The 11,361-nt window shown below is 40.0% G+C and overlaps 1 protein-coding gene across 1 annotated transcript in view; it reads right to left on the bottom strand.

Moving 5' to 3' along the window:
• Positions 1–10,986, bottom strand: part of TMEM206 (transmembrane protein 206) — a 17,546-nt gene extending 6,560 nt beyond the window's left edge. The window contains exons 1-4 of the mRNA XM_009888286.1: positions 10,890–10,986; positions 9,042–9,251; positions 6,871–7,025; positions 5,264–5,406 (exon numbers count right to left, since the gene is read on the bottom strand). Coding sequence (XP_009886588.1) covers positions 5,264–5,406; positions 6,871–7,025; positions 9,042–9,251; positions 10,890–10,929 — 548 coding nt within the window. The 5' untranslated portion in view covers positions 10,930–10,986. The remainder of the gene's footprint in view (positions 1–5,263; positions 5,407–6,870; positions 7,026–9,041; positions 9,252–10,889) is intronic.
• Between the last annotated feature and the right edge of the window lie 375 nt (positions 10,987–11,361).

The following is an 11,361-nucleotide window of genomic DNA, read 5'->3' as shown; positions in this document are numbered from 1 at the left end:
GCATACTTTTCTCATATGGCAGAGGGAGCACGCAGCTGGGTCTGTTGGGAGGCTAGGGTATTTTGGTCTTTCAGGAGAAAGATGCAAAAAAGTAAAGAAGAAAAGCAGAGCTGAAGAAGCAAGCTGTTGTCCTGGAGAAGACCAATCAGGAAGATTTGTCCTGTACCAGCACTGACTAGATTTGCACGTTTCCTGACCTATCCCTTAGTTTTCAGAATCAGGGCTCCTTTTCTCCTAACAAACTAAGATGTCTTGTCTACAAGGCAGCAAGAGCACGGACTGATAAAAAGAACACCATACTGATGGCTACTCTGTGCTACAGTGCCTGCTCAGGCTCAACAGATGAATACACACATGTTCGTAGGAAGGCAAAATCTAGCAAAGCCATCACACTTCAGTCAGGGCGTCAGGTGATGGGCTCAAACACAGAACTCCATTGTGCACACAAACAGAAAGAAGGGTTTCTGTAAAGAAAAGCTAATACACTTTGCTACCCATCAAGACAGATGATATTCCAATAGTGTTTTATCTTAGGAATATCTTTATGCGTTTGTAACATTAGCTGCTTGCTTAGTGTTCCCAACAGGATGGCAGTGCACCTCTCTAACCCCCACAAGGAAGGTATGAGCAAAGCATAAGAACGAAGCCCACCACTTGACTGCTCCTCACCATATAAACCAATGATATAGGGAGACCTAATCTCTCAATGGTTTCTTCCCCCTTTGGTATATGGGTACAGCAGCAGCTGATCAGACAGCATGGAAGAGCATGGTGCTTTGCCACTCAGTGGAACACACATAATTAGCCAGCCAGTCACATGCCTAATGCACGACTAAACACAGCATCCCAGAAAAGTTTTCCAAACCAACACGGAAAATTGAGGCAGGAAGCTATGACACAGAGCTGAATGTTACAGCCACAACTTAGATGGTAAGCAGAGAGCAATAGTATACTTTGCCTTCAACAGTAATTGTAGGCTTGAAAAAGAAAGACTAATAACATCTTAGGAGAAGTGATCTGAGAAGGCTTGTGCACATATGCTTGTGCGCATCACCCAGACCACTGCCATAGAGTCAGGGGAAAAAGGGGGGGAGCAGAGCAGAGGCACAAGCTTTGCACAAGTGATAGCAGAGGGCAAATAACGCAGCTTAAAAACCACACACAACTAAGTGAACACAAGACAGGCAAGGGATTTTAATCTGAAGAACAATTCTCCAGACAGTTTCTTTAAATTCCCTCTTCACCCCAATGACAGACAACCTGCAAAGGCTGCACACCTTTTTTGTTTGTTGTTCAGCAAGTTCTTGACCTTTAACACTTTCCTTCAGCTAAACTGCAAGATTCCTGGAATATTCTGCACCAGGCTCTTCCAAGATATTGGTGGTACCTCAAGACCATACAAAAAATTCCTACGTCACAGCAAAGAAAGAGAAGTGCAAAAGGCCACTGTCTCACTCAGGGGAACTACAAAGCCCTGCTCTCCCCTCAGCCAATGTTTTCATGTAACTATTGACAGTTACCTAACCATTGCCCCAGCACATACTGACATGACAAGAGATTATATTTGTTGCAACTGTGGGAGTTGCTAAGCGAATTCTGGACTGGGCTCTAGTGCTGCAGTGGATCCTTCTAACACCAATCTCTGTGGACCAATAAGACCCTCAAGAGCCAGACGCAGCTTAGGATGTCCCATCAGCAGATTCCAACACAACATCAAGAGCCAAAACCACAGATAGATCAAACCCAATTCCTGCTTATTGCTTTTGCTTTTCCCTAGACTAGGAAACTCTCAGACAGCCATGGGATCTAATAAAGGGTGAGATGGCATGGAACCAAAAGTCTCGACCCTTCTATGTTATAATTTACTTCTCTGCACACGACAATCCAGACCAGAGATGTGAACACGGAGCTCTGTTTAGACCCGTAAATAATCTCTGACCTGTTCAGACTGGTATTCATCATTTCACATGACTGTAAGTTATTTTACATGCTACGCTAACAATAGTTTTGTCAGTAATACAGTCAGAGGTTTTTCTTCTTAAGCCCATGTATTATACTAATGACAGTTCAGGAGAGGAACTTGTATTTTTAGCTGCACTTTTTTGGTAATTTGCAAGGGTTTCATTATTTCCTTCCCTCCAATTAATATGGTACAGACAGCAGCTGCCACTGTTAACAAAAAAAAAAAAAAAAAGAAAGAAAGAAGTGGCAGTATCCCTCCAACTCACAGGCCAACAATAGCATACAGTTCAGCAGTGTTCTGTAAAGACCAGAACAAAACTAACAAGCAGTGCCAGTTTCACATAGTCTGTCGATCCAATTTTAACACAAGAGCTGAAAAGAATAAAACCCTTGACAGAAACAACTGGACCTTACTTGAGTCCTCACCACTTGCTATGCCTCAAAAAACCCTTAAAGACACAAGCCTCTAGGTGCCATTTTCATTACTGCTTATGGCTGATGCTTGCAGCAGCCTTCACTGATACGATTATTGCTATTTAAAGCAAAAGTGAGCTGCGCATAATACTGTCTACACAGAAACTGTGGTATAGATACAGCAGGACTCTTCTCACCAATTTCAAGGGGGTTGGGTTGTGATTTAAAATGATGGAATAACCTACACATATATTTTATAGCAGTCTGCCTGCCTAAGCTGTTTGCAGCCATGGCAAAAAAAACGTAAGGGTAATTATGATATCTCATGAGTTTTAGCATAGATCTCAGCATTGTTGGTAACACTTTACATGAACTGCTGGACACAGTGCTAATGTGTTCTCATAACAGTAAGTGAGACAGTTCATCAAGAAAGTAGTTAACAGCAGCCAGTAACTGAAGTTTCTAGAGGCTGTATGGAAGGACAACATTTGTATTGTTAATACACAACAGTTTCTATGGTCATCTTAGCCCAGACTTCCCACCAACTAAATTTAGCATCCGCTGATGAACTGGAAATCATTACTATTTTCTGTTTTGCTGGAAGTTGGACAGAACGAGTACGTTCCACATATGCATGTGGTTTCACGTGCACTTCGTAGTCAGGAGAAAACGTAAACTTTCAACACACCCTGAGCCTATCCAGTTCATGCCCCAGGACACCAGAACAGCAACACACAACACTAAGCAAGACAAGCCACAAAATTTGTACCAAGCTCTGGAGGATTCTATAAAAGTGACACTACCAGCCTCTTGCGCACAACTGGCTCTCTCACTGTATTTCACCTAGACATGTAGATCATTTACTACTAAGTTTAAAGGCCTACATACCTTTGCCAATTTTACCATTACCTGGGTTAGTTGAAAACCAGTTTTCATTGACATTCCGACTGCCTGCTGCAAACAGGTACAAAGGATGCACCCCCAAATACACACCACCATTTCCTACTTTTTCACTTCGCTCCAAACATACCTCAGGCTCAGCCTTCACTCTCCCAGCTTCAGTTCTGGTGCCTTCCAACACTGAGACAAGGCAGCTTCTCTAGGTACAAAGTGACACTTCCCCATTTCTTTGTGGCTCAATTCTGCTCTCTAACCAATTTGACCTGCCAATTCTGGAGGCAGGAGGTTGTGATCCAGGTTTCTCACAGGCAGCTTCTTACTGATTTACCTACACTGGCACAAACACACCCTTGAAGCTAGGACCTTTGCAATACTGCTTATTGCTGGTTTGCACATCTAACCTACCTTTGCACAACATGTGGCACAAGCATTTGGGACAGCAGCATGCAGACTTGCAGCTTGCTTCAAGAAATACTGCCAACTTAAGTAGGACATAAATGTTTTAACTTGGGAAAAAACAGCTCTTAAAAATGGCTTATCTGCAAATTGATACAACGGGCACAGAAATGTGGCTTCTAAGACTTGAGTATGCATAGGACAAGTTCTGTCTTGGTATTTTGGCTCATCCTGCAAAGAGGCAGAAACCAGATGCAACACAACTGTGCCTCCTGCTCTGTTTCACAGGGGGTGGTCTCAGTGCTTGTGTCTTGAAGTACCAAACAGCTATGCACCTTGCTGGAATTGGTCCCACTAATACATACTGCTAACTGCAGCACAAGCCACAAAAACGGAGAAAAAACAACACAGAAGGAAAAAGTAGCACCTTCTACATCACTGCTCTTAACTGACAGTTTCCTACCCTAAAATATCAATGCCTAAAATACCTGGAACATTAGCATTTTATGAGGTGTTCTAGTACAGTTACAGAAAGTACTTAACGACTCAAGATCTCTCCTTCACTGAAGTAGAAATGCTTTGTAAAAAAACAAATTGAGATAATTAGTCCTTGGCTACCCAGAGACACTGTGACTGAACCCTTTCAGTCTTTGCTGCATCTGAAAAGCATCAGTATGATCATATCCAAGTCTCCAAGAATGCTCCAAGAAATCGGTTATTTCTCTTCCCCTCCTTCACCTCATTTTGTCCTGCATATGGCCTTTATTCCCTGTGCCTTTTTCACATGGCATCTGACTACTACCAAATTAAGGCTTTCTATTAGGTCTCACTGAGACTAATATCTCTTGCCTAGGTTTTAATCTGGATTACAGAGAGAAGAACTGAACCTGAATTTAAATTAAGGCAAAAATTAAACAGGTAAGTATGGCATTTATTCTCGCAAGGTGGGAAAAAGGTAGGGCTTTCAAGAAAGTTCAAGACAGGATGAATTCCACTTCTGTTAAAATTAGAAGGTTGATCAGTCAATCCAATGGCACCAATTTAAAACTAATACAAACCAATTTTGAAAACCCCATCTATGAAATTACATCATTCTGTAGAATCTTGCAGTAATACAAAGAAATACAGTTAATCTTCCCACAAAATCACAACAAAGCAATCTAGGGATCTACTCTTTACAGTAATTGCTTTTTTTTTAAAAAAAAAAAAAAAAAAAAAAAGGTACAGAAACACTTGTGTTCTCAGTGCACTTCCTGTGCACACAGCCCAGGACAGCATACTTCCTGATCGCCCACAGCAGCAAACAGCAGCAAGCCAGCACAAACTCCAAACTTTTAGTTTAGTGCAGCAACAAATGGCTGAAGCATAGCTGAAGGGCAGTTTTTGTCACTGAAAAAGTCCTCAATTCTTTTTCTAAAAAGCAAGATTAGTAACCTAAGACATGAAAGAGCATCAACATAACCCAAACATTAAAAAAAATAAAAATAATGAGAATATAAAAGCCTGTCTGACTTTTACTAAAAGAAGCCCTGCTTTCACAAGTATTGTTGTAGCAAGTTCAATGCAGTTACAGGCTCATCCCTTTACATACCTGTTGATGAACTCTTGGAAAGAAGAAAACAGAAGGTAGTCAATGGCACTAAAATCTTGGTCCGTTTCATTTAAATGAAACTGCAAAAACACAAGTTCCTTTTTCTTCACATCACGAGGGCCTTGAACAACCAAAGCATACTTCTGTAACCAAACAGAAAGATGGTGAGAGTAGCAAAGGAATCCTCGTTTCCCGTTCATGAATTCACCATCTGTCACTAATACTCTATAGAAATCTAACACACACAAAGATTTTCTTGGCCTCTACTAAGAATATTATCTAACAAGAATGCCAAATGAATCCATCCTTTTAGTTTGAAAATGAAGTCTTAACATCAAGATTTAGTGTTTTTACTAAGGAATCTGCTTTAGTTCTACTGTAGCCCTTTGGGTTCCCGTGCAATTACCAGTCAAGGCCCTGCAACCTGCATTCTGCAGAAGGACAATCAAAACTGTTTTGAGCATTAAAGTCTAGGAACTTTCAGCTCTTGACATGAAACAAGTTCATCTGGAGTCTGATGTAGAGAACATCAGGTTTGTCCTTGAGAAAGAGGAAGTTCTACAGCCCGTGGCACCTCAAGTAAGCTGCTGAAAGTTAAAAAAACAAAAAACAAAACCAAAAAATGGTTGCAGGCAGAATACAACTTAAAGTAGTGCAGGCATTATATCAAACAGGGCTCTACGTGGTTCAGAGGTCTCTGCTTCAGTGTCTCTCCATTCAACTGCAGGACTACAGCCTATCAGATCAGCAAGCTTCTAAACGCATCTACCACGCAGCATAAAATGCAGGTTCTTAGTTTGTTAAAACATGCAAAAAGAGCATGTTAGTGGCAGAAATTAAATTAGACTTGCACCTAGAATATTACTTTCAAATATACTAAGGAGCTGCTTCCCAGAAATAAATGGTAACTAGACAAAAGGCAAAACATGAAGAGGAAAAAAGCTGACCAAACATGTACCTAGACTGTTTGTTTATTCACACTTAGTTTCCTTAAAAACAATCTCAGCAATCACTTTAGATAGAAATGACCATATTTAATACTTTATTTTTTGAATGCTTGTTTATACAGAAGCTAGATTCCCAGCATTTTTAAGGGCAATTTAAGACAGACAATCACTCAATGTACCCAATTTATTGGCTCACAGCATTGCAGTGTAAGGAAACACTTGGTGCGCAGTTAAGATTTTTCCAAGTGTGACAAAAATAGTATGTAATTCCCAGCAAACATACAAAAAGAGATAGGCTATCCTGCTTTCATGGAGTAAGTGCTACTGCTTTCAATCAAAGCTATATTTACTATATCAAGGAGTACGCTTGCCAGTTCATTTAAAAGAGGAATGAAGCGAGAGTTTCATTGTGAAAAATGACTTATTTCGTCCCATTCAAGTTTTCATGCTGCACACACCCACATGACAGCTGATCATCCATAACACATATACACACTGACTGGGGTCTTCTACATTTCTGAAAACAAAAGCACAGATGGCTTGAAAAAAAACTAGAACCAAGGATTTTTTTCAGCACTAAGTAAATATTTTCACTTTCAAATACTATTACAAGCAGAAAACTCCCACTGAATAAGCTTTGTTCTACTATATTATTATTACCATAGTTTGATTAGTAAAAGGATCTGTATAGTTGATTCTCTGAGTGGTGCATTCAATGTCTCCTGGCTGACCTGGATTTATCAGAGGCGGAATGTGATCGTAGTAATGATGCTTGCAGCTAAGCAGCCGAGCCTTGCCCGGGTAAAAGGCAATGCCTGTTTTGGGAGAAAAAACATTGAAGAGAGCTGATTTCTTTTCCAAGTACATAGATTTTCATTCTGGGATTTAATCCTAGAGGATACTGAGCTATCCTCAAGATCCAGCAAAACAATCAAATTAAACCACATGCTTCAGCATTTTTCTGGAGCAGGACAACAGTGTCAGCTGCATCAGGACAGAACCCCTGCGATGCACTAAAAAAATTAGGGTTCATGTTGTTACAACAATTCAAGGTTCACAGAAGCTAAGTTTCCCTAGTCTTCCCTCAAGGCAGCAGCTAATACATCAGTCCCTCTGGCCCCAAATGAAATGTGTAAATTAAGTTAGGAGACTATTGAAGTGAAATGGGACATATTTTGAGGTATTATCATTTAACATGTCAAATTTTAATTGGAAATAATGTTAGTACTATACATGACAGATCAAAGATCACTGAACTAATAAAAGTGAAAACATGCTCTTTAGAACATCTACCATCTTCTATTCACTAAATAAACATCACAATAAAAATCAAAGCCATCAAAAAAGTTACCATCCCTAACTGTTACCGTCTTATGTCACTAGGTACTTCACCTGCATGGAAATTCATATATACTATAAATCTATGGTTTCAGACCAACAGCATGCATTAAAAAAACCTTCAGTCACCTCAGCTGTAGAAAGATAGAAAAATAAAAGGCCCAAAAATCCCGTTATGCCACATATGCCGCATTTAGTATTGGAAACAAGCTTGCTTGAAGATAATCCAGACCAACTACCAAAAAAAGTACGATCTGAGTTACTAGATATGATTAGCTCACACAGCTAAGATGACCCGTCCACCAAAATGCAAGAACTCAAAGCAGTCAGCATATATCAGTCTAAAAATGCTTTATCCCTTTCTTCAGTGCTCCATGCTTGCAAATTGCCAACTCATCACTTTAATACAGCAATGAAGTAAAGCGCTACATTAATTTAGGTTCTTTGATCTGGCAGGGATCCCTGACAATACTTGTGGACTTATATGTATGTTGCTCTGCTTCTTTAAATGACATTTTCTTCCTATTTCTGTATGAAAAGCTCACGGGGGATGGGAGGAAAGAGGGGAAGCCTGCTCTTACAGTCAGATCCCTATGGTCCAAATGCAAGCACGTACTTACAGAGCTGAGTCTAACTGACCATACAGAAAGACAAGGAGAGGAATACGGCAACAACTTGAAACACTCACCTTTCAGCGACAATTACTGGAGTGGTTACTTGTAAAATGTGGTAACGCTTCAAACAAAAGTGTTATTTTTAAATTGGAAACTGACATATGACTGTGTGAGTTGCATTTGCTACCACAGCTCTATTTATGAATGGTTAATGGATAATTTAAAAAATAGTAACGATAGAACTCACTATTCAAAAATGCTTCTGTGGCGTAATCCCTCCTGCAAACTGCAACAGTTTTCTGATGCCACACTGCATTTTTATGCCAACATTGTTCCCTGCAGTCACATCATATTTTCACTGCCTACTGATGTAATACCAAGTTGTAAACAATGGAGAACAGAAGCAGAAAGTGGCATTGTGGTTATTTTGTGGCCGGTTTGAGAAATTCACCTTCTTTACTGTCAACAGCATCTCACTGTCCAGCGCAGCACTGAGGTCTTGATACATATGCTATGTGCTACCCTGTTTGAACGCCACAGTTTTAGGAATATTTCCATAATGAATTATCTACTTTCCCAATAAGAGGACTCATTCTAGAGTCTGCAAACACTTCTTATGTACCAAATTTTGTATGATGCTCCGCAGCTACTGTCATTCATGTTGTTGGCATGAAAATCCTCCAAATTTACATTTAGTCTTACAATATTCACATTTCCATGCAAAGTTAACACAGCATAGATTAGAAAAGAGGAAGCGAACTACCTGCTTCAAAGCATTATATGCACTCTGGGCCCTGGAAAATCAACACTAAAAATGTAAAACAACCCAAAATAAATGCGAACAACAATTTAACCCATTTTCTTTGTTACCAGTCTTACCAGGTGCATCGTACAAGGACACTTCCTTGTAAGAGACAGACATCACTGGGTGCTTGAGCTTCTCCCTGAAGTCACTGATGGTTTGGTAGACAAGGAACACAGCTACAGCCATGAGCAGCAGATAAATAAACAGGAGAATTACTGAAAAAACATTCTTTAGGCAGGTCTTGCTGAAACGCAAAGAAGGGGCAGTGGTACCCAGTTCACTATCTGGAACCAAACAGAATATGGATTAGGACTTTAAAATACAGATATTGGGGCTGAATTTATGTAGTGTTCATTTAAAGATTAATCACTTGAAAGGACAGTAAGCCTCAAACTCAGGTTGATTTAAAAAAAACACAACTAATGCTGGTTTTGATGATCAGTCAGACAGATGGTTCCTTCTCAAGCATGAGGCATAATCATCCAAAGATTGTGCTTCTTTTTCACATGTTGAGTTTGGCACTACGCTTAAGGACACGACAGACAGGAAACAAGGTTTGTTTTCAAGAAGGACAACTCAGAAACAAAGTTCAAAGTTCAGAAAAAAAGTCTGCTGATGGTCAATCTTTCCTCCTGGAAAAAACAACTCCTTTCCTGCCTCCCAATCTGAAGTGATTCTTACATACTCAGCATATGCATCAGCAGAGAGGTTTAATATTCTAATGCTCTTAGACAGCTATCTGCATTGCATCTCCATCATGGCAGAAGTTACTAGATATTTGTCACCCTCTCATTTTTGGACTCTCGTTTGTAACTCCTTGTGCATACTACATAAAGTTTCACAAAATTATTCTTCCAAATACAACTAGAAAAAGACCGACCCAATTCTCTCAGTCTCCTTGCCTTCAAAGCTTATTCTCTGAAGATCTTCACACTATTCTCACTTGTACACAGATACTGCTTTCCCCATACTCCTTGCATTTGCCATTTCTTTTGGCAATACTTGTAAGGAAAAAGTTCCTGTATTCTTTGAGTTACATGTCATGTTTTGATCGTGAGCGATACACAGCTGAACATGCAAAAGGAGTATTAAACCCCAACACATGAAAAGAGATAAGTAGGCATATTTTACACTGACTTTTCTGTGCAGTGTAATCTAACGAGTCAGGCCCTCTCAGGCCATGCCACGCTCTGCCCTTCAACTATACTTAGCATGCTTTGGTGTTTGTTCCTTACCACAGCAAACGCAAACATTTTAGTAAATCCTATTGAACACATAACCTCTTGCAAAAGCCCATGGTGACACACGTGTTCCCAAGTTCATTGCCAGGAGATGGCAGCCAAGGAAATTAGTACGTTAATATGCATAATATGCATTGCGCTATTGAAACAGGTATGTCTTAAACAGCTGCAAAGCATTTAGGGGATACTCATTTCAGGTTGGCCTATGTTAACGCCTACACCTGAGCCGCAATAAGCCCATTTAACATTGCCCCACACCCTCCAAAAGCAGGTCTGAACACTCTAACTAAAATCTGGTTAAAAGCACATCTGTCGAATAGTGCACCTTATTCGTGTAAATCCTGCACAAACTTTGCTTACAATCCACTGCCATCACAGACATTGCAACTCAGGTCAGATACAACATAAAGGAAGATGACATACTATGCTATCTCAGGACCAGATGTGCTGAATCTTCTTTGATTGAGCACAGTTCATGACAAAGAAATGTTTTCATCCCAATCCCTGGAGAAACTTCTTGGCTTTCCATCAGCACTTACTCCCCCAAATAAGTAAATAAGTAACTTAATGTTTTGTTTGCTTTCAGAAGTGCAATAAAACAAAAACCAACAACCAAACCCACACACAGCAGCAGCTTATCAGGCACTTAAAATCAGTAATTTCCGGGCCAATAGTTCTCACCTGGTAAAATAACAGAGCTGGCATCTTCATGAACTTCCATCTCTCCTTCTCTCTCATCTGTTGGGTTTTCAGATACTCGCTCCACATCTTCACTCAGCTGTGTAGTTAAAACAGTGGTTCAATTTCCAAACATGCTCTCAACTTGCAATTGCTGGAATTTCTATGGTACAAATAAAAGAGGCTCCAACTAACCAAACACACAAAAACATGCCCCCAGTCCAAGAGCACCCAACATCTGTTCCATTTGTTCACAAGACAGAAGCCACATTTATGTAGACCTATAGCCAAAAATTAAGTGTTTTGCATACTGCAAAAAGAGAAAGATGGCACATTAAATTTAACCTACTTCTACCCTGTTGCTTCAACAATAACATCACCTTTTCTTTCAAGATCAAAGTAATTGTTTCCCTGGCAGCTTCAGCTCATTTTAAAGCCCCAATTAGAGCAATGTCCTCTGAAATAAGCAGGAGAT

This window comes from Charadrius vociferus, unplaced genomic scaffold (assembly GCF_000708025.1).
Source record: "Charadrius vociferus isolate BGI_N301 unplaced genomic scaffold, ASM70802v2 scaffold340, whole genome shotgun sequence".
Taxonomy (NCBI): Eukaryota; Metazoa; Chordata; class Aves; order Charadriiformes; family Charadriidae; genus Charadrius; species Charadrius vociferus.
The sequence above is the reverse complement of the archived record's forward strand: the minus strand, read 5'-3'. Positions and strand labels throughout refer to the sequence as shown.